General features: G+C 39.7%; 1 protein-coding gene across 1 annotated transcript; it reads left to right on the forward strand.

Annotated features, from left to right (window-relative positions):
* The first annotated feature begins 287 nt into the window (after positions 1 to 287).
* LOC103049617 (sulfotransferase 1B1-like) lies at positions 288 to 13,629 on the forward strand. The gene is made up of 7 exons (XM_007421426.4): positions 288 to 687; positions 1,906 to 2,034; positions 2,141 to 2,238; positions 2,335 to 2,461; positions 5,465 to 5,559; positions 10,863 to 11,043; positions 12,142 to 13,629. Exons 1-7 carry the CDS (start codon positions 507 to 509, stop codon positions 12,249 to 12,251), a joined length of 921 nt encoding a protein of 306 aa, XP_007421488.1. The 5' UTR covers positions 288 to 506; the 3' UTR covers positions 12,252 to 13,629.
* The last annotated feature ends 10,229 nt before the right edge of the window (positions 13,630 to 23,858 follow it).

The raw sequence follows: 23,858 nt of genomic DNA on the forward strand, positions 1-23,858 counted from the left end.
AGTCTTCTGCTCCTGGAGAGAGAAGTGGGGCGGGGGGGGGGGGGCTTCCAGATGGGAGGCATCTGTTAATTAAAAGGATGTGTTGAAAAAATACCAGAGGATTCTGAGTGGTTAAGTATGCAATCTGGAGCTTTTATAAGATCCTGGAACAGGTCAACTGCTCAGTAAAAGACTTCATGAAAGCATCTTGAGGTGAAATACTCAGAAGTCCAGCCTCCCTGGGTGTTTCCCTGCCCTGTCACTTCAGTTGGCTGGTAAATAAAGGGGCGAGCTGAAATACCAGAATGAAAGTATTTCCTGGTGCTGAACTTTCCGGTGTGAGGCAATGCTAATGAGAAGAGTGGTGCTTTCTGGAATGAGGTAAAAAGGCTGTAGAGCAAACAGTGTCTACAAACAAGGAGTAAGGGGAACCTTCCTCTTAGAGAATCACTTCAGAAAATCTTCCAGGAGGGAGCTCTTATTTTCTTGGAGAAGAACTGTACAACCTTCAACCCTGAAAAGGCACCATGACTGAAACAATGGACTACGATGATTTCCTACATAAGTATTCACATGTCTTTCGGAGGTATCCGCTGAAGCTGGTCCATGGAATCCCCCTGATGGAACCTATCGCAGATCAGTGGGATCCCATTGAAAACTTCCAGGCACGACCAGATGACTTGGTCATCTCAACTTACCCCAAAGCAGGTGAGTTGCTATGGGGCAATATAGCAGATGGAGGGTTGCAAGAACAAAATTCAGAAAAAAGATGAAGTTAGCACCGATCCCACAAAAATGAAACAAGCAAATCTTAGATGTGGAAGCTCTATTCTGAAAATGAAAATTCAGCTGCCTGTGACAAACAGTATCTTAGATCTGGAACGTACTGCATGCGCTGAAAAACTGGGAGCTGTGCATTTTTCTTTGCACCTTTTGAAGGCTGGTTTCTTGCTTTGCTGTCCTTGTTTCTTGGAATTCCTTTGATGAAGGATTACCCAGCCACGGGTAGATTTTTCATGAGCACTTCCAGAGTTCAATAGATTGCATACAAGAGAGCCAGTCTGTGCTCCTGTTTTGGTAATGTTGGAATTGCATATTGAGGTAAACTAGAACCAACTGTCCTGCACATGAGTTTCATAAATAGGTGGTTAGGTGGATTAAAAGTCTTGGGAAGAAGCAGACGAGAAACATGATATTTTTCAAAGAAAAAGAGTTGTCATTTTATAGAAATATAACATAGGTTTGATTTTTTAAAAGTCTGCTCTCAAAGTTTTGCTTTTCAACACGTTGGATTAACTTACTATCTCAGGAGTGAAGAGTAGGCTATACTGTAAGTGAAGGTCTTTAATAGGTAACTGTGTAACTGTAAGTGGTTTGCTTCTTGCTTGCTTTGTAGAGTACTGTCTTTAAAAACCTGAAATAGAGATATGGAAAAATAAGGAGCTGTGGTAACCATGAGGCACGTTTCTGACCTGTATTCTGTCCTGTATTCTCTAAGGTTACTTACAGGACCTAAAATGAAATAAATACTTCCATTCAGGAAACTCCATTCCTCATTTTCATTTTTCCATTTCTACCCCCCAACAAAGTGTATTCTGTGGGCAAGAACATGCTAAGTCCTAACTGGGCTGTTTAGTTCCCCACCGCCACCACTTATGTTATTTTTCTAAAAACTATTTTAATTTCCACAAACCTTGTTACATGCAGGTGGTGCTGTTTTAATTCATATGGAATGGGATATATATTTGTGCTGCTACATGCAATGTTGCATTTGTTGTGATGATATGTATTAGTAGTGCACCTTCAGTACAGCTTATTATGTAGCCAATATATAAAGGGGCCGCTGTCATGAATTGTAGTTGGGAAGAAGGGCTTGTGGGGTTACCAAGGGACTGTCCTAATTGTTTGTATCCTCTGGGCTTTCAGGTACCACGTGGATGCAGGAAATTGTTGATCTGATACAGACTAGAGGTGACTTGGAAAAAGCAAAACGGGCACCCATACATGTCCGGATCCCGTTTCTAGAAATCTGCTCTCCACCTCCTGTACCTTCTGGTAAGGCCAGAAAACATGGCCATCTTGATGTCCAGCACTACTTCTTGAATATACTATATAGGCTGTTGGACTGATGTGGTCTTCTTCTCTGCTTCTTCTTCCTCAGGAGTTGATAAATTGGTGAATGCTCCATCTCCTCGTGTGATCAAAACTCACCTCCCCTTCCAGCTCATCCCTAAAACTTTTTGGGAAAATAACTGCAAAGTAAGTTTATTCAAGTCCCACTCGTATCCTTGTCCCACTCCTCAGTCCTAATTTATCGCCTCGTCCATCATCATTTTCTTTTCTATCCCTTTACAGATGATCTATGTTGCTCGCAATGCCAAGGATAATCTGGTATCCTATTACTTCTTTGACCAGATGAATTTGACCCAACCTGATCCAGGATCCTGGGAAGAGTACCTTAAGAAATTCATGGAAGGCAAAGGTGTGTTGATATCAATGGCCAGCCTGTAGCCAATGGTTCGTTAGGATTCAGAGACCATAGGCTCAAAACCATGGTGAAATGCCAAAAAGGATTTTATTGAATAAATATTAAGAAAGTAACAGAGAAAGATAAATCACATCCATTTAGCTTGCCAAGAACCCTCCCCCAAAATGATAGGGGATGGACATCCCTGAGCTGGCATTGCTATCACCTTTTCTTCTTAGGTCTTTAGGTCTGCACCACAGTTCAAAATGTCTGGGGGGTTTTGCCACTTCTTTATACTTTTCTAAAGGGACAGTGAGTGTAAACAGTAATACCTGGAGATGGGTTGTGGCACATTTTGCCAATGACTGGATCACAAATTCGGACAGTTGAGCTTCTGCCAGAGTTACCTTAAATACGCCATCCTCTCTAGCAGACAACACCTGGGGTGGACTGGTCAATAACTTGGGGAGTCACACAGCTGACCCTTTGCTGAGAATATTTAGGGGAAACATTTCTAACAAACATCCTCTTGGGTCCCTTCCTTAACAGGTGTTAGATTAGAGAATTCAGATTGTCCCTTTTATCTTAATTGTTACAAGTAGCACTACTGTATAGATTTAAAAGCAAGAGTGATTTATAGTACAGTGACGCAATCCACAAAGCTTGCTCAGCAATTCTTTTGAATTGCACATGTGGAGGAATTCACAATACAAAGCTTGCTAAACTACACGCATTTTGCAACAGCTTGTTAGAATATCGATCTTATATGTGCAGAAGGCCAAAGTGGATCACATCACTAGCTCCTTGCCAATCTTCTGAGCTGCCACCACCAAAGTTTAGTTTTGGGACGCAGGTTCTTCAGGGGTCGTCTATTCCTGCTTAAGCCCTGGAGATAAATGAAGAAGATGCCAGGATTCTGTTTTTGGAAGTAGAGAGCTGTAATGTTAGGCCAGTAGTCTTTGCCTTGTGCAAAACTCTTCTTGAATATTTACTTGGGAAATAAGAAATGTTTCTAATTTTTTGAGTGAATGTATACATAGTAATGAGAGAGCCAGTTTGGTGTAGAAACTGGGAGACCGTGAATTCTAGTCCCACCTGAAGCACGAGGCCAGCTGGGTGACTTTGGGCCAGTCATTCTCTCTCGGCCCTAGGAAGGAGGCAATGGCAAAACACTTCCGATATTTAGCCAAGAAAACTGCAGGGACTTTCCAGGCAGTCGCCAGGAATCAAAACTAGCAGCAAAAAAAACAAAAACAAAAAAAACCTCTCCACCCTCTCACCAGTTTCTTCACTCTCATCCGCAACTTTTTCCTAAGCTGATTCTCTCTCACCTGCTCCCTCCTATGTTATCCAGTCTTTAAATCACTGGGTTTAATTTTATTTACTTGCTAAAAATTGGCGGCGGCAGCAGCAGCAGCTATCAAGGGACTTGGAAGCTTTACAAACCTTTAGGAAGGGAGTCGTGTGACTTTCAGGCTAGATTGTGTACTATGTTTTAGTCATCCAGAATATGGAAACTCCATCTTAGAGTCATTTTTATTTCACTGCGGCGCTGGATACCGTCCCAGATCATAAGTTTTTATTGCCTTATACAGCCAGGCCATTAGCTTTTCTTGTTGACACCTGTTCCGTTAACTGGCAGTTCTTTTTCAGAGTTTCAGAGAGAGAAGAACATGTCTCAGCCCATTCTGGAGTATGAGGTCACAAACTTAGGGGTTGTGGCCACTTAACCAGTTTAACCTGCTTACATGTCATCATTTTCTGGATTTCCAGAAAACATTGAATCAATCGAGTGTTTCTGTTCACACCTACTTGCTCAGCCACTAAAAATTGCCAAGGTTGAAAGTAACCAAGCTTAGCATGGTATGTGAATGCAGCTTCTAGGCTTGTCACGGGATAGAGCATATGCAGAGATGATGTGCTCACAACAAACAGTCCTTTCCTGTCTATAACTTCAAAGTAAGAATTTTGTTCTGTTTTGCATTTGATTTCTCTCTCCCTGTTTCTCTTAAAAAGGGGGTTCTGCTAGGGAACAGTCCAGGTGTTGGTTGAAGGAGAAAGTATGTGGGGGATTTATAGTTTGGGTAGAAGGATTCCAATTAGAGTTGTAATAGAGTAGATTAATCCATTACCCCCCCCCCCTCCCATAACTTTCAATTGACTGGAAAACATGTTTGTTTTTTATTTTTTAAATGTAAATACTTTTGGAAAGTACAGTCCTCATCATCAGTTCCATGCCTCTTCTTAGGTGATGCTATTTACTTACAATATGTGCAGGTATCCTTGATAAAAACATAAATTGTTCCAAAATATTACATTCACTTATGCAGATTTAATTAAGAGAATGATAAATCAATTAAGACTCCAGGGTTATATGTGCAGCAGAGACCGGGTCTTTTTTTCAACCTGAGGGCCTACATTTCCTTGTGGGTAATCTTTTGGGGGTTAATGTGTCAGCTGAAGGTGGGAAGGGTAAGAGCCATATGCACCCCTCTCTTGCATAAATTCATTCATTTACACTCCACGCACACTCTATCAGCCACTTTTGTTTACCATACTCACTGTAATCCCTCACCCATTATTTCATCACCTCCACTCATCCATCCATTCATGCTCTTTTCCTGCAGCACCATTAACTTGTCTGCATCCCATTCATGCAAATCCATCACGCTTTTGTTCGTTTTCATGCATGTGGACTCCCTCCATCCCTACCATAGAAACACATTCCGTACACGTACCCCAAGACTGTTCTCCTTTCATTTTTATGTCCTTACTACTCCATCCACCTCAAAGCCTAATTCCCATTGCTTCCCCAGTTATTTCTCCCCCACTTTCTTTTGCCGTGTTTGCTTTTAAAAGCAAAGGGAAGCACACACTACTCAGAATGTAAATGCTGCTGATTCCTGCGGGATTGACTGGTAAGTGACCATGCATTATTGCACTGCTTTTGATTAATTGATTTTATGAAATGAATGATGATCCTCGCTCTTTTTCCATCTTACTTTATTTGTGACTTAGTTCCCTGGGGATCATGGTATGACCATGTGCGGCGTTACTGGGATGAGAAAGATAATCATCGTATCCTCTATGTCTTCTACGAAGACATGAAAAAAGTAAGTTCCAAGTGGTGGAGAAACACAATCCACACAAAAGAGGAAGTTCCAAGTGGTGGAGAAATCCTTTAAGTGCTGTAGAAACTTAGGGATTACCCAAAATCCTGAATCACATTTTCTCGATTGAATCAGTAGGTTATTGCTGTCATGCTCTCTCTCAAGGGGTTTCAATGGTACAGTATTTCAATGGCTGTTGTGGAAAACAGGATGCTGAGCTAGATAGGCAAGTGGCCTGCTACATAATACCCACAATGCCTACAGCATCCCACAATGTTTTACACACACACACACACACACACACACCAGTGAAATCTCATGAAGCACCTAAACCTCACATCTTGGGTGAGAATGAAAAATCTCCAATAAGAATGTTGAAATGTTATGAGATTGTAATGTTTTCACACAAAATGGGATTTCACTTTTTTTTAATAGTAATTTTATTAAAGATTATAATTACAACAGTAAAAACTAGTACAAACTGAAAAAATAGAAGTATCAAAAGAAAGAGTAGAAGGTGCAGAGAAGGAAGAAAAAAGAGGAAAAAATAGAAAGAAAAATAGAAAAGAAAGAAAAGAATATAGTAAAGGAAAAGAAAAGAAATATATAAAGAAATGACTTCCCCTTTCATGACAACAAGTAAAAACAATTTTAGTAACTTATCACCTTCTCTTAAAATACAGCAAATGATCTCTTCTTCCCATATCCCATCTCTTATCTATGAACAAATCCATAAAGTAGCATCATTTCAGTCCTGATGTCAGCAAAAGTCCACTAAGGGTTACCAGAGATAGCGACATAGCTATTTTAACCTTGATCAAATAAACCAACTTTATATTCCTTCCTTTTACTTCTAACCATCTTAATCTTTAGTTCCTTCAAATAATTTCATAGAATTTGATTTCTTTTCATTTTTTCTTTGTCCCTTCTCACAAGATTCTTCAAAACTTTATCAAGCCTCTTTTGTAAATCCAGTATAGGAAAATTATCCACGTCACTCTGTTTGTTGTTTGTATATCCCTTTTAATTATTAAGACATCAGTCAGTTTCTTTTGTATGTCTAGAGTAACATCTTTTTCCATGTCATTCTCACAGCCTGTCATTTGTAAATCCATTTTAAACTCAGTTTTGATCTTGTCAGATAGAACTTGTTCCTCTTCCATAATATCTTTTCAACACAGTGTATCCATAGAGGCAGACACTCTTAAAATTAACTTCTGGGTCCATTGCTCAAAAATTATCAGGGGATAGGCTTGGAGATGATATCTACTAAACCAGTAGATATGCACAGCAGTAAAATAACAAGTCAAACACAGCTGTAGTCCAATAGACTTGTATTTCAATGAGCAAAGATATATACAATAGGCAATGGTCAATTAAACAGTCCGAGGTCATACACTTACAATTCAGTCCAATGTAGCATTTCAGCAACAGTACTTCCTCTCCAAACATCCCCCAACAACTTTGCTTGGGGAACAGCCTATGGTTATACGTAGGCTATCCAATCATAGAGTGCCGGCTCCACCTTTTCTCACCTGAGATGTGTTTTACTGTGATACTGCACTCCTTAAAGGAAACACTTATGGTGAATACCTTAACACCCCTCCTTTCCTTTATGGAGATAAACACACATTTTATTTTACAGGTATGTGCATTAGTATATACATATATACATTCAGATACTGCTTTTGATTTGTAATCTTGATATGAGGTCTTGGTGTTTCTTAACACCTAACGGTTTTTTTAATCCATCGGCTAACATATCCTTGGATGGACAATAAATGAGTTGAATAAAGTCATGGACAATGGACAAAAAATGAGTTGAATCATAGAGTGCCGGCTCCACCTTTTCTCACCTGAGATGTGTTTTACTGTGATACTGCACTCCTTAAAGGAAACACTTATGGTGAATACCTTAACAAAAATATCCTTCAATATGTCCAATGTTAGAATATTTTGCTTCATTCTGTAATTGTAAGTCAAGTTTAAGTGTTCTTCTCTTTTAATTTTAATCTTTAGTTTCCTTTAGTGTCCAACTTTTAAATTCTTATTAGGTTTTTTTAAAAAAAAATTTAAAAAGCATTTTCCCACAGGAAGGATTCTTTATCATTAATTCCAAAATATTACTTCAAATTTATCTGGACTCTTAGTCCATTTGTAACTTTCTAAAATCAAAGTTTTAATCACCCTTTTGCTGCTTATTCCAAAAAAAAAGTTTTTAAAGTTTTTAAACTTGTAGTTAAAACTTTTTTCACTAAGGATTGGAAATTCACCCAGTGCTGTCAAAGTTGTTGATCTAAAGGTTCCTAATAACTGAGTTATTAAGTTCCTAATAACTTAAACAATTTTCAAAAGTGATTAGGAAAGAAAGTGTGCAAACATAGTGTCCTTTCAAAGGTGGTGACTGTGGTTTGAGCAAGATGGCTATTCCCTTATCTCCCAGAGCTCTAAACCTGCTGGAAACCACTATCTTGCAGTTTCTTCATGAAAGCAGCTGTCTGGAGCACTTGTGGGTCCTCTCCTTGTATGTAGATGAATTATTGAAGAGATGGTCTACTCGCTGGCTCTTCATTCCACTGTGCAGTAGTTGTTGGCTCTGCTTTTCCGAGCCATGTTCAGTCCACCATTTCTTCTTCCAGAAGTCCCAAATGAGATTTCACTTTCATATGTTAGATCTTAAAAGATGTCAGGATGAGATCACCAAATTCTGATTTTTATGAGTTATTTTTATGAGATTTCAGGCGTATGGAAGAGCAGCCCAGGTTATTACACAACACTGCAGAATAGGGCCTATGGCCAGAAAAGGCCATGACCTCTGAGACAGGCCTTTAAGAGATGTTGTCATATAGGCTTATTGAATCTTTCTTCCACTCGGTACCCTCCAAATCTATTTGACTTCAACTTTTTCTCTTGCAAACCAGCATGCCAGTTAGATTGTTTATCTACACATCATCATTCTGTCTTGTCCCATATCTTACTGGCAAATCTGTTTCATTATTGAGAACTTCCCTATTAGTTATCATCTGTGATAAAGTTTTGTCATTGTGACCTGTGATGGGGAGGTGCTAGAAGATCAGAAGGCCATGTCTAACTTCAGTATTTTATTTCTTTCAAACATTTCTTAGCTACCTTTAACCAGTAGGTTCCAGGGTGATATTCAGATGTATGAATAACACACATAGCTATCCTGAGACCAAACACAAAGCAAGCCCCCCACCCCAAAACACCTCAAACCTATCTTTGATGGGGCTTAATAGGGTCTGGCTCCTCACTGACTGCATTTTGGAAAATTTTCCTTTATGCAGTCTATCAGGTACATCCACTCATATAACCATTCCTTCACTAGAAGGAAATCTAAGAACTATAGCTTTCCTCTCCAGCAGAAAATTTCATTAAAGCATATTTCACAGAACTTTTTAAGGGAAGTCTACGGAATTCCAGCTCCATGGTCTCTGTGGGCTACTTTTGGGTGCTACCAGCCATGAGAATAAAAGTCAGTTCCAACACTGTGATTCCTTTGCAGTACTAGTTAAGATGGAGTTTGCTCATTATTGATCACTCTTTACCACTTCAACCCATGCCCCTTTCCACATCTGTGATTTGTCAGCCAGGCTAATTTTGGACATGGTTTTAATGTTCTTAAGGTAGATCTATGTTCAGAAATAGCCTTCATTTGTGAACTGTTAGGCAACTTCAGAAGGCTAAACACGCCATTCCAAGCACCCACCAACCCTACAACCATCCAACCCTGTGCCCTCTGCCTCCCCCTCAACCTCCCTGCCCCCAAATTAAGGTGAGTGATTGGTGGCCACTTTTCTGCTGGCAGGTGACACTTGGTGGGAGAGAATTGAAGCCAGAGGAATCCACCAATCACTGTCCTCAGTTTGTCCCACATTAAAACCGTAAGGATAGCACCAATTCTAGCCTTGTTACTGCAGCAATTCAACAGCAAATATTATACTTGCAGACTTTTCTGTAGTTGATTCAAGGACTAGTGGATTGCAGCCTGTCTGGAGGCTGTAACCTTACTCCATGGCATTGGGTTATTCATTTCCCTCCCAAGTCGCTTGTAGATAGAATAGTTCCAGAAAACCTGCAAATTTCACAGTAGTTGTAGCTGAAATAATGTATAAATAGGGAAGTATTGCATGGGGCAATAAGAATCTTACCCAATCCTGGGGCTGGCTGGTGCCTTGATGACGCTCCCCGAGTTATTGCCAATTTTAACATCTATCCTTGGATTATATTTATTTTCTATTTATTTAGGATTAAGTTATAATGTAATTTTAATTGATTTTAACTACCTTATAAACCTTCCAGAATTGTATTTTAACGAGATAGGCAGTGAAAAATTTGATACATACATACATACATACATACATACATACATACATCACTGAGAGACAAAGAATGACTAAAATGATCAGGTTACCATCATTTTGTAATCTTGTTATTGATATGTTGTAATATTTTGGGGTGACTCATTGTAAAGTTACTGGAAATGTTTTTGAAAGGCTCTTTTTCTGATTGAAAAAACACACACTGAATGGCTTGGTATAACTGATTTTAAAATACTATAGTAACAGGAATAGAGGAAAAGTATTCTCAAAAGGGGTGGGAGGAACACAAGAATGTGTCTGCTTTAAAGGAGAATAATCATAGGTACAACTAATAAACATTATATTGCTTGGTTCACACACTACATAAAGCTGTGGTTTTTAAAACCATGATTTATTGAATAAACCACAGTTAGGTGGATTCACACAACACACTTAACCAGAATCAAGGAAACCATATCCTGGAAGCTAACCCAGTTTGTCAACTGTCCCAGAGGCAGTTTAAGATACAGGGACTTGAGAAGTAAAAATTATGAAGAAAGATGTAAAAGCAAGGAATAAAAATACCCTCAGGGCTCCCTCCTCTCAATTTTTCCCTTTTTTCCCCCCTTATCTTTTTATTGGTCCATTTCCCCTCTTCCCCAGCCTTCACATCTCTGCAAAGTGCACGTTCATCATAAAGAAATGCCTGTTTCTCATTGAGGTTGTTCTCACACATTTGAAATCAAATGTTGCTTCCTTCAAGCTAGGGTCCAGGACAATCGTGATATGCTCAGAGATTTAATAGATATACTGTAGGTAAAATAGATCCAAAGGTCATCTAATTTGACTTCTGGAGGTGAAGCTATCCACCATAGTTTCCTGCATCCTCTCACCAATCTGTTCAGCACCTAAGAACTTACAGTGGATTAATTTTATACTGTTCACATTCTGCCCTTTCCCCCATCCATGCCATCCATCTTCTGCCAGGATTTAGCCCGTGAAGTCCACCGTGTAAAAGATTTCCTAGAGGTTGACTTGCCTGAAGACATTGTGCAGAAGATAGTGCATGAGGCATCATTTGAGATCATGAAGGACAATCCCATGGCAAATTATGAAACTGTACCCTCTGTCATCTTTGACAAGTCAAAAAGCATCTTCATGAGAAAAGGTAAGATGAAGAACTCCAAGGTGGTGGTTTCCATTCGTACAGTAACTTTCCTTAAAATGGGAAGAAGGGTAGACAATTTAAGCTAGTTCTGGATCAGGAGCCTTTATATCTGGGATAAGCAATGTTTTGATGGCCATGGTTTGACACTTAAGATTTTTGTGAAGGTTAAGGGCTGTAGAATGGATGAAAGCCAAGACAAGTATAGAGATGAGATTGGGATTTCTTGTTTTTCCCTGAATTTGAGGGAAAGAAGTGGAGTGGAAAGGTCTTTTTAAATTTTAAATGATTTAGTCCATTTTAGGGCTACATTCATTTAGTATTACATTATAATTCTTCTGTGTTTTCTGCCTCAAAATAACAGGAAACAGTGTCAATGATTTCAGGAATCATGGTTCAAGTGGGTGCTGGGGGCTTCAGAAAACAGGTTTGGGGTAGCAGATTATCCATCTAATTTTACAGTCAAGGCCCACAGAGTTACTCAGTCCCTGGTCCAGACCTTAAAGCACTAGCCCTTTTGTGTCTGGGGGAGGGGTGTGGAGGGATATCAAGCTCTTCAGAGTAGCAGCTTTGGGCTGCCATCTTGTAAAACCTTTCCTGGGAGTAGGTCACACTTGTGAATGAATATGCACAGGACATCAGAGCCCAGCAGAAGAACACATGAAATCAGCTATGACACAAATGTTACATACAAAACCAAAGCATGTATGGAAGAACCATTCAGAAATCATATGATGTATAGGGGCGCCATTCCAGGATTTATTTTTTAATTTTGTGAAGAAGCAGAAGCAGGGTAACTTCATCACTGGGGTCCTACTACAAATCTTCTAGAGGTCTTCCAGTAGCTCTATCCTGATCTTTCTTCTGCCTTCTTTAGAGAAAGCTGGAGAGAAAGGAGAGCTGCCTTTTACTTTTTTAAAAAAATGGATGGTGATCTCACATCTTTCCAAAATTAGGAGACAGTGTGGTGGAATGGAATTTGCAAATGTAATGCAAGGCTTTTCTTGATTCTGAAATTCCCCATAACTCACTCACTCATTCATTCATTCATTCATTCATTCATTCATTCATTCATTCATTCATTCATTGGCATTTCCTCAGGTAAAGTTGGTGATTGGAAGAACTATTTTACAGTGGCTCAAAGGGAAGCATTTGATGCAGATTACCAGCAGAAGATGAAAGGGACAAGTTTACATTTCCGGGAAGAATAACAGACTCAGGAAATTATCCTTTTTGGAACTGTCAAGCAGCAAAATACAGCCCCCTGCACTGCACTGTTGTTGTAATAAACGAGATTTCTATTAAAAATGAGGATGTGTGACATGCCATTTTGAGAATTGGGAATAGATACAAACCCAGATTGTGTCCAACAATACCCCTATGGTTATCTCCACAAGAAGCATTTTATAGGAAAGAAATGGTAACTAAGCAGAAATTGTTAATTTATGTCGATATCCTTGATATTCACCAAGGAAAAATTAAAATAAAATCAAGAGAGGATTTGATATCTCAAGGATATCCATGCCACTGATTTACATATGTACAACTTGGAGAAACATTTAAAACTGATAAAAAGATATACAGTTTTGAACAAAACAAAGCTGTTTTGGAAATTGATTTGTGTACCAATGATGAACATCTTATTGCTAAAATGCATAAGCTTTTGTTGAGATTTGAAACAGACGATGAACAAGTTAAAGACTTGTTGATAAAGTCTTTATGATTTTATGATAAAATGGGCAAAAAATTTTGGACATAATATACAAATGGAACAATGGGAAAATATGTGGATGAAAGGGTTAAAATTTACATTGTGTTATAATTTGAAGGAGAAGTTTTATAAAATGATGTATAGATGGTATTTGTCACCAGAAAGATTATCCAAAATGTATAAAAGGGTTTCAAATATATGTTGGAAATGCGAACAACAAGAAGGGACTTTTTATCATCTTTGGTGGACACGTAATAAGGCTGCTAAATTTTGGACAAATCCATATATTAATTCAGAAGATCTTGAAGGTTAATATACAGTTAAAACCAGAAGTTTTCCTTCTGGGACTGATAGACAAACAATTGGAAAAAGCTCATGGACCTTTGTTTCTATATATGATAACTGCAGCTAGACTTTGAGATGCTCAAAGGTGGACAGACTTGACATTACCTACAATGGAAGAATGGATGGTGAAGCTGATGGAGTTAGCCAAGATAGCAAAATTGACAGCTTTGCTTAGAGAAAAAACATTGACTGATTTTATTGCCAATTGGAAGCTCCTTCTGGACTTTTTGCAGGAGACAGAAAAAAATGAAATCATGATTTATGGATTTGATGATTAGTTAAATAATAGGTTATACAAAATATGTACGTTAAGAGTAACAGGTCACTATATGATTCATTTATATCTGCTGTATAAGAAGTCAGAAGTCATTCTTTTTGAAATTTTTCTTTTGTTCCTTTTTAATTTTCATCACTTCTGTATTTCTTCTTTATCTTTAACTCTTTTGTTCTCTACTATTCTTTCTGATTATTAGTTCTTGTTTGCTTTTACCTTTATGCTTTTTATAACCTAATAAATTTCTTTTAAAAAATGAGGATGCGGTGCACATATTGAAGTGGGGGAAAAAAGGGCTCTGGAATGGTTCAGTGTTGGGAGAAAGGACCTGAATTCTCTAGGTAAAATGAGAAGAGCTAGCAGCTGAAGAGAATACTCCTGTATTCAGGAGGAATTGGGGAGGGGTCAAAATCCACAAAATGGTGGATGCAAAGTCATGATCCAAGCCCTGCCCCTTTTGTAGGTGCTATATACTAAAAGGGACAAGGCTTGGACTGTGACCCCATAGTTGTGAGGATGCTTCCCAGAGTCATGTATATAATATAATAAATAAGCCCCAGGCCCCCTATCTTGCAGATCTGAAGACCACCATCTGTCCCATGCACACCCCAACCTGTACTCATTTATACTGGTCTTGGAGGAACACCACTGTTATACTGCATCCCTTCGTCCAGGGGAAAGAAAAGAAATGCAAGTATTTATCTTTCATGCAAGCAATCTAAGCGCAGTAGGAAACTTGGTGACTCTCCAATTTCTTTTCATTGTTTTCTTCTTCTTTTTTTTAATCCGCACTCAATCGTGACTGATTCTATGGCAACTGCCTAGGCGAGTCCCTGCAGTTTTCAAGGCAAGGTGTTTCAGAAATGGTTTGCCATTGCCGCCTTCCTAGAGCGGAGCCCAGCTGGCGAGCGCAGGAGGCGGGGTTTCCGTTGCTTCACGCCTTTTTCGGGCGTGTGCGGCTTCCACATTACTGGCAACGTGGTCCCGTCTCCCATGCAAGCACCGCCAGCATTTTTCCTCCCACCGGGGTGAGAGTACCCATTTATCTACTCACGTACGTTTTCGAGCTGCTGGGTTGACAGGAGCTGGGGAGGAAGCGGAGCTGGGCTCGAACTGCTGAAGTGTCGACCATTTCTGGCCGGCAACTTTCAGCGTCATTAATGCACTGCGCCACCGCGTCCCCTTGTTTTCTTCTTGTTTTGATATTATGTGATGGAATGGAATTATGAAGGGCAAGCTCAGGGAGATAAGCATTTTCTTAGCTCACCGGAACCGCGTGGGAGGAACAAAAGGATGAGACTGACACCTCCCTGAGGAATTCACACTGTTGTGGCTGGAGGACTTTGGGAACTGGGGTTTCAGTCTGGGAAGATTGATGTCAGGCCTAGCCCAAGGAACTCCAAGAGACCATGCAAATTCAGTCCAGCTATGTTTATTAGCTACAACCTCTAGCAAGAATCTTCCCAGACTAAAACTCCAGTTCCCAAAGTCCTCCAGCCACAACAGTGTGAATTCCTCAGGGAGGTGTCAGTCTCATCCTTTTGTTCCTCCCACGCGGTTCCGGTGAGCTAAGAAAATGCTTATCTCCCTGAGCTTGCCCTTCATAATTCCATTCCATCACATATTATCTCCAAATATAATATCACCCTCACCTCCAAATTGTGAACACCTTCACTTGCTGATATGACCAATCTGATATTAAATGCACAAGAGGAGCACAGCCTGCTTTTTTCTGATCATTTAGAAGGTATGGACCAATAAAACCACATTTAACAGGCTTCAGGTGCAACAGTTACTTCACTACTAAACATTTAACAGAAATGAAGGAAACTTGGCAATACTTCTTGGAGATCTCAAATGTGCTGACTAAGGAGGAGATATTTTCTTCTGAGTTAATACAATTATCAGTTACTGGAGGCATTATATCAGCTCATCAAGACATATAAAAAGAAAAACATAAAACCACATAAGAAACAGATTTTTCCCAGTGAACAAGAGTAAGTTCATTGTCCCACGGGAACATTTCTAAGTACTTTTTTGCCTACCGCTACCAATAATCTCTCATATCTAATAATTTTTTGCCCAACAGCGGGTATATTCTGTGAACTTTTATTAATCAACAACTCATTTACATGAATATTGCATAGATACATCATGTAGAATGCCTCTGAAATATTTTTATCGTGGTTGTGACTGCCCCCCCCCAAAAAAGCACAAGACAGTCAAAATAAGCAGCCAAACTCACAGGTACGCAAAATCTTTTGGGTGAGCGAAAAAGGAACAATAGCCTGCTACTAAATCCTTTTTCTAGCAGCGTGAATGGCAAACCTTGCACCAAGTGAGGGTATGGTTTTCTCCTGTGCATCAGGCAAACAATATTAGCTAGAGACTTGACATGGGAGAAGGATCTTCCAAACCGACTTGTCCTGTGCAAGATGGGAGTTGTATGTAGGTAATTCTTGTCAGATTCAGCCGGCGCAGCATGGCTAGGGACTTGACCAGCCACACTTAGTTTCACTGCCCCAGCGCCAACAAAGGAAAAGGGGAAGTGAGCAACTGCAAACTGATTAATGGGCCAGCTGGGACCGCTTTACTAGCGGACACTTTGTGTCAACGCCAATTTGCCTTGAGGGCTACAGACAAAGGAGTGAGCAGCGGCTTGGGGCAAAGCAATCAGCACGTGATTGAGAAACCCCCGGCTTTGCGCGCAACAGAAAGACCCAGCGAAGACAGTGACCACACCATCAGACTAAAGCAATCAAGAAACAAAAGACTGGGCTGAATCTGCCATTTTGGTGAAGGGGGGGATTACTGCAGGTAATTTGTAACCAAGCAACAGAGCTAAGCACGGGAACAGGGGGACTATAAATTGTGCTGTAAGATGTGCCAAGCCAATCCTGCCTTTGTCTGTAATTATGTACATTACGCTTGAGTAAACTTCTTTGCTGAACACACATGTCACGAGAGTTTCTCTGAGTCGAACGGGGTAAACCTTACATACCCATTTATCTACTCACCTAAGTTTTCGAGCTGCTGGGTTGACAGGAGCTGGGGAGGAAGCGGAGCTGGGCTCGAACCGCTGAAGTGTCGACCATTTCTGGCCGGCAATTTTCAGCGTCATTAATCCGCTGCGCCACCGCATCCCCTTGTTTTCTTCTTGTTTTGATATTATCTTCAAATATAATATCACCCTCACCTCCAAATTGTGAACACCTTCACTTGCTGATATGACCAATCTGATATTAAATGCACAAGAGGAGCACAGCCTGCTTTTTTCTGATCATTTAGAAGGTAAGGACCAATAAAACCACATTTAACAGGCTTCAGGTGCAACAGTTACTTCACTACTAAACATTTAACAGAAATGAAGGGAACTTGGCAATACTTCTTGGAGATCTCAAATGTGCTGACTAAGGAGGAGATATTTTCTTCTGAGTTAATACAATTATTAGTTACTGGAGGCATTATATCAGCTCATCAAGACATATAAAAAGAAAAACATAAAACCACATAAGAAACAGATTTTTCCCAGTGAACAAGAGTAAGTTCATTGTCCCACGGGAACATTTCTAAGTACTTTTTTGCCTACCGCTACCAATAATCTCTCATATCTAATACTTTTTTGCCCAACAGCGGGTATACTCTGTGAACTTTTATTAATCAACAACTCATTTACATGAATATTGCATAGATACATCATGTAGAATGCCTTTGAAATATTTTTATCGTGGTTGTGACTGCCCCAAAAAAAAAAAGCACAAGACAGTCAAAATAAGCAGCCAAACTCACAGGTACGCAAAATCTTTTGGGTGAGTGAAAAAGGAACAATAGCCTGCTACTAAATCCTTTTTCTAGCAGCGTGAATGGCAAACCTTGCACCAAGTGAGGGTATGGTTTTCTCCTGTGCATCAGGCAAACAATATTAGCTAGAGAGTTGGCATGGAAGAAGGATCTTCCAAACCGACTTGTCCTGTGCAAGATGGGAGTTGTACGTAGGTCATTCTAACTATCATTGTTAGGGGACAGTTGTTTCAGCACTAACCAAGCTTTCTTCCCCATCTAGTAGAAGAATACATTAACCATCCTCAGGATTTTTTCTAGATTGCTTTCATTGACTCAAAAGCGCATTTGATTCAATCCCCAGAGAAAGGCCGTGGGAGAAATTGATTGAATCCTCTATTGATTGACAACATTTGTTGCTAATGACAAAAATACTGGAAAATAATTCAGTGCAAGTTTGCTGAGATGCTTTAGATTACCTTACACTCTTAATCTCCTCCCCCAAAAAGTTAAAACAAGGATGTATATTTTCTTTTAAAAGCTATATTAATTCTTTGGGACAAGTCCTGAGAAAATTTGAATTTCACCCTGCTCCCCAATGCTGCCCAACAGACCCACTTTAGTCCTTTCACATTTCTGAAGATGTAACAATTTCCAAATATTTGTTTGTCGCCCAGCAGCTGTCCCATTTAACCAGACAACAGTAGGAAAACAACCAGGATTTATTCAGCAATTGCATACCATAAAAATTTGATCAAACATGGTGCCTCACCAGTAAACAGGCTGAACGAAGAACCCCTAATACAAAGGAACTTAAATTCTTACCCCAAAGAATATGCAACCATGTCATGTTTTCCATGGTGAAATGAGGTTATCACAAAAAGTAACAGTTTTCACTACTGACCTTTGGGTTTCAAGACTTCCCTTGAGTGTCATGAACTTGCCATTATATTTTCCAGAATGTATTTAGGATTCTCCCATTAATAGTTAGCCTAACTAATGTCATCTTTAAGTTTCCTAACACAACAGTGCAAACTGGTCTGAAATGGAGTCTCTGAATCCATACTTTCTATTGCGGAGAGAAAAAATTAGTCATCAGTTATGATCAACCTAGTTGCTTTCTCCAACAGAGATGCCATCTCCTAAATAAACCTCTGGTTTTAGTATCTATCAATTCAAGGTATTTAAATATCTTGGTATTTCCTTGGCAGTTTGGAAAGAACCACATAGGGCTATCACTGCCTAGGGCCACAAACTCTCAAAAATTATTCTGCACTATGTCAGTTGCAATGCTAATAATTAGGATCCAGCTGCAACAAAAATAAAGTGAAGACAGATGGTATTCAGGGGGTTATTATTGTGATTTAAGTTCTTACCCAGTTATGAGTTCCCCAATGTGTATCTACCTTTCTGGTAAGACTACCTTTCTGCTAAGACTGGAATCTGGTGTAATTTCTGTGGAGACTCACATGTGACTTTGCAGCCATAAATTAGATTTTAGGAGTAGCTCCCTCACTTATTTGACTTTACTAGAATAAATTTATGTCATCTTGGAAAGCAAGCATAGAACTTAAAATGTTAAGCTCAATGTTGTCCGCTCAGCTTTTGATTGCATATCATTGTCCTCTCTTCCATCTTGGTTGAAGAGAGAGAGAAGACAAAGCTGATCATAATAGATTCTGATTATTATCCCTAGGAACTCTCCAATGAGAAAACAGTTCTGGTCTTCAGGCAAATAATCTGAGCAGTCGTGAATTTCGGGAAACAGCCTAAATACGTTCCTTACAAGAAGGATGGGGCATAAAAAACAACAACAGCAACAAAAATGAAGCTATTTTCTTTTTTCTTTTTTTCTTTCTCTGCCTTCTCTCACTTGATTTTACCTTTTTCACTGGCCCGTCCTCTGGTTTCCAGCCCTAGAGCAGTAAACTTTCCAAATTGCCAGTCAGCAAAACCCGAATTCCTAAACTACCTTTTAGCCCCTACACTCGTAGGCTTCTGCACAATATCACCAATGATCTAAGAAAGATTCCTGCTGTTTGTCCCTGTGCTTTTCATAACACTCTTTATCCAGAAAGAGAAGAGTATGGTAGGTCTGCGTGTGATTGTTCTTCCTAACGCAAATGTACCACAGCTAAGACAGTACCACCCAGCAAACATTTTATTTATTTTTTAAGTTTATATGCTGCCCATCTCCCCCAGAGGGTGACTCTGGGCAGCTCACAATTAAAATAAAACCTCAAAAGCAGTTAAAAATATAAATAGCACATTAATTTAGTTAAAAAGTTGAACTATATACATATATAGGCCATATACATAAAAACACTAAAAACATTCAAGATGACCGGGGGGGGGGGGTAGAATCAATTACCCCACGAGCCAATTCCAATGGTGCAAGCCCCCATCAGGCCCTAGGCCATCTGGCATAGTCAAGATTTCACACTCTTCCTGAAGGCCATGAAAGTGGAGGCACACCACACCTCGGGTGGTAAGTTGTTCCACAGAGCAGAGGCCAGGGCAGAAAAGGCCCTCTTCCTAGATCCCACCAGTCGAAATTCCTTGACCAGTGGGGTCCGCAACATGCCCCTTCTGCTGTGAACTGGGGTGAGCTGATATAACGGGGGCAAGACGGCTCCTCAGATAACCTGGTCCTGTGCCATATAGGGCTTTAAAGGTAATAACCAACCCCTTGAATTGGACCCGGAAGCAAACTGGCAACCAATGCAGCTCGCGTAACAGAGGTGTTATATGGGTCCCCCTGGGGGCATTCAGAACTGTCCGCGCTGCTGCATCTTCCGGATACTCTTCAAGGGTAGCCCCATGTAGAGTCCATTGCAGCAATCCAACCTGGAGGTGACCAGGGCATGAGTGACCGTGCAGAGATGCACAACACAAGTTGCTCCATGACTGTGTCTCCACAACACGCTCAACTTAGTTACTTAATTAACCCATTTTCTGAATGTTCAGAATAGATGGCACTATAAACTTAACAAACAGGCTGGGTTTGCACAACTTAAAAACAGCCAAAAAAAAAAAAATCTAACCCAGTTGAATATTAACCAAGCTTAGTATGGTGTATGAATATGTCTACCATGTCTAACTGTCCTGGTTAAGTATGTTGTGCAGAGACCGTGGGTAACAGCCTGCTACTCCTCTCTTTCTTGTGTCTGATCATATGTGATTCCTGTACTTTTAGGAAAGTTCATATGCTTTAATAAGCCTAGTTTACATACTTACACCCATAGCCATTTATTTCAGTGATTCCTAAAGGCCTGGAATGGATGATCTTCTAAAAATCTTGGGGGAAGGGGGATGTTTTCATATCTCTGGAAGCCAAATAGGAGAAAGTCAGGACTTCAGAATTTTAGGAAGCTGTTTTCTATATCTTTACAATTACTACTGACAGCCTATCCTAAGATAGTTGCTGCATTTTGTCAACCTGCCTTGAAGATCAAATCCCAGGTGCTACCTTTCTGTTTCATGAAGTTGCAGGTGCATTGAAAAGCCAGATCAAATGGGAAAGCTCCCTGCCTGTTTAGGAACAAAAATCAATAAATTTCAAAGACAATCAGAAAGAAAACAGCACCACCATGATAACCAAGACAAGGAAACAATCAGACTTTTTCAGAAAATGTGACAACTGTAATAACAACAAAGAAAGGGAAGGAACAAGGGTTCAGAAATGTGCTAAGGTTGATAAATGGCCACGATGGAGCTGATCAGTGGCCATCAGCTGCAGGGATCATAATTGATGTACGCTTGTAATCTGTGTGCTGTATGCATATTTCAGAATAAAACTGTATTCAGTTATGTTTGTTTGGTGGACAACAGTATGTTACAAGTTTAGAACTATTGTAATATATGTATGTGTTATTAACCTATTATGATGAGTCATTTCCAGCTATATACAGCCAGCTAGAGGTGTAGGCCCCTGTATTTCTTAGTAATTTCTACATTGCTGCAAATGCATACGATGGGGCTTGACTGAAATCATACATAAGTCAGTGGTAGATGTAGAATTTGGTACCAGATTGTTTCTCTAAATATAGATTTGTGATCTCTATCATCTATCTATCTATCTATCATCTACCATCGATCTATCCCCAACTTAGCAACAGCCTTGCTGGCAGGGAATTGTGGGAATTAAAGTCCCATATTTCTGGAGGACTCCTTTGGAGAATGGTGACATAATGACAGTGCTTTATGTTAGTGCTTTAGTGAGAAACATGGAGGTTTTCCACTTTCCCCTCACCACACAATTATCTGGCAGAGTTTCTACATGGAACTCAATACATTATTAAGTGCTGAATTTCCTGGAAAAGCCTACAGCAATCCATCCATTCTGTACTTACCTTTCAGTGAAATGACCGAGGAGCTTTAAATAAATATTTAAATATTTGCAGATTCAGACTACTTGATTGCATCATATTTTTCCAATTTGGTAGATTAGTTATTAATCTCCCCTCATATAGCCTCATTGTAAATTGTCCCATATTTCTTGAGAGTGTCAGCATATCTAAACATTGGAAAAAGCAGATTCCAGAAAAAGATTCAGAGTGCAAGGACTCAGGTCATTGGGTTTCTTGCAGTCTAAACCATCACAAGGTGCAGAACAACGTGCCTGTGCTTGGTGTGGGTCCCACTGACGCCATGGACTCCACTAGCAATTTGGCTGACCCAGGCTTCGGTTGGAGAAGACCTAGTACTGTCCTCAGGTTAAATGGGAAAAAGTGGAAGAGAGGCGTGGTGCAGGCAAATCACTTAGAAGAGCTTAAAAACAGCTGAGAATGGAAAACAGAGAATGAGTATATGGGGGGGGGGTGGTATTGTAATGGACTAGAAGTGGGTAAAGAACATCATCTGTTTTTGCACTTCTCAAGCAACGGGAGGCCCATACCAGCAACAGGGCAGGCAGAAAGGGCAGATCTGCCCATGTGTATCACTCAGAGATTTACCACTAGATTCAAATCTATCTTCTGCTCAGAAACTGAAGACTGGAGGGCTGGCCAGCGCACCCCATAATTTGAGTGTTTAACAAAAAGCTATTTTCCAGAATTTTTTGTCTGGGATTCAGTGGAAAACAAACTAATGTTGTCTGAACATAGAAAGTTGTAATTTACTTAGTTGAACAGATGGTTGAGGCTTTACCTCCAGCTGAAGGTATTGTAGAAGATTGGAAGGCAGTCCTCAGAACAGCTGAAATGGAAAATGTAGATGAACTCTGTGCTTGGTTGAAGCAGTGGCCTGACCTTCCACTCCCAAGATAAATACACCTCTGGCCTTTCATAAAATCTACAATAAAAAGATAGCAGTCCTTTTGCCTATGTCCAATAAAACAAGGCAGTAAGCAACAAGTGTGAATTATATGGGCCTTTCAACATTCCACATATTCTTACTACTTTTTTTATTACTAGGGAATGTTTGCGAAATGGAATCCGTAGGTTTGCTATTTATTATTTCTACCAGGATGGGGAAGAAAAGAACTAGTCTTAAATCATTTCAAACATTCTCATCACACTATGTTCAAGGCAGCCTTCCTCAACATAATGCCCTTCATATGTGGTGACTACAACTCCCAGAATTCCCTGCCTGGCATCCAGAAGGGGCATATATAAGAGTTACCTAACAACTCTACAATTATTCTGGGGAGATATCATCCATCACAGTAGGATTCCCAACCTAGTGGGCTCCATTGCCTTTTAGTCTTTTAAACCAGTGTTTCTCAACCTCAGCAACTTTAAGATGTGTAGACTTCAACTCCCAGAATTCCCCAGGCAGCATATGGAAATTGAATTTCTTTTGAAAATAAATTACACATACCGGTCAATTTTAGATATTTTTATTAGAATATGTGTTTTTGTAAAATTTTCTGGGTTGGTTTTGCTCTTGAGTTTTCCTTTGTAAAGCAAAGTGATAAACATGAACAATTAATTAATTTATTATAAATTAATTATAATATTTATATTTATTTATTGTTTTAATGTGTTGTCAGCCGTCCAGAGTCCCCCATTAATTAATTAATTAATTAAATTTTGTTATCCTTATGACCTCTTTAAGATTTGCTCCTTTTTCAGGTTTGTCATTTATTTTTTCCAGGAAAATATGGTCACCGTAGGTATTAGTGGCTTGCTGGTCAAGGACAAGACAGGGTGACAGTGGCCCTCCTGGCTGTGAACTGTCAGCAACTGCCCAACTGTGCTGGGCCCTGATGCCAACTCTCTCCATGTGTACATCACGTCATGCTAACATGTCTCTTAAAAATATGATTGTGGTATCCAGAAGTCCATATAAGCAAAACGACCTCATCTCAAGGACGGCAATGGAGCATCCTTTCGTGTTTTTTGAACTACAAAGAGCAGGTTCAGAGAAACAACAAATGTCAGATGTCTTTACTTCTGATGCACAATTCCCCATCTAGTCAGAAAAGAAAGTGGAAGAGTATATCCTGTAAGACATCTGGTCTAAAGCTATTTCTTTTCTTTAAACACCCAAATGAATGTTCTTTTATTGCAGGGGTTTCTAAATTTTTGCCATCACACCTCTCTTTAGTGTAGCCTTAAGGTACACCTCTCCCCTAAAAATTGAAACACCAAACTGAACACAAATGAATGATGAATACAATCCAATGAAACTTTATTTTTTAATAAAGACAAAAAATTAAAAAAGCAAAGTTTGTACCTCCTCCAGCACCATGTTACTCACTTGAAA

This window comes from Python bivittatus, unplaced genomic scaffold (genome assembly GCF_059951505.1).
Source record: "Python bivittatus isolate LINGU-HERP-01145 unplaced genomic scaffold, Pbiv_v1 ctg000440_np1212, whole genome shotgun sequence".
Taxonomy (NCBI): domain Eukaryota; kingdom Metazoa; phylum Chordata; class Lepidosauria; order Squamata; family Pythonidae; genus Python; species Python bivittatus.

Coding starts and splice junctions, on each gene's coding strand:
- LOC103049617 (XM_007421426.4), top strand. CDS start 507: ATGACTGAAACAATGGACTACGATGATTTCCTACATAAGTATTCACAT. Junction 688..1,905: donor CTCAACTTACCCCAAAGCAG/GTGAGTTGCTAT, acceptor CTGGGCTTTCAG/GTACCACGTGGATGCAGGAA. Junction 5,560..10,862: donor TCTACGAAGACATGAAAAAA/GTAAGTTCCAAG, acceptor ATCTTCTGCCAG/GATTTAGCCCGTGAAGTCCA.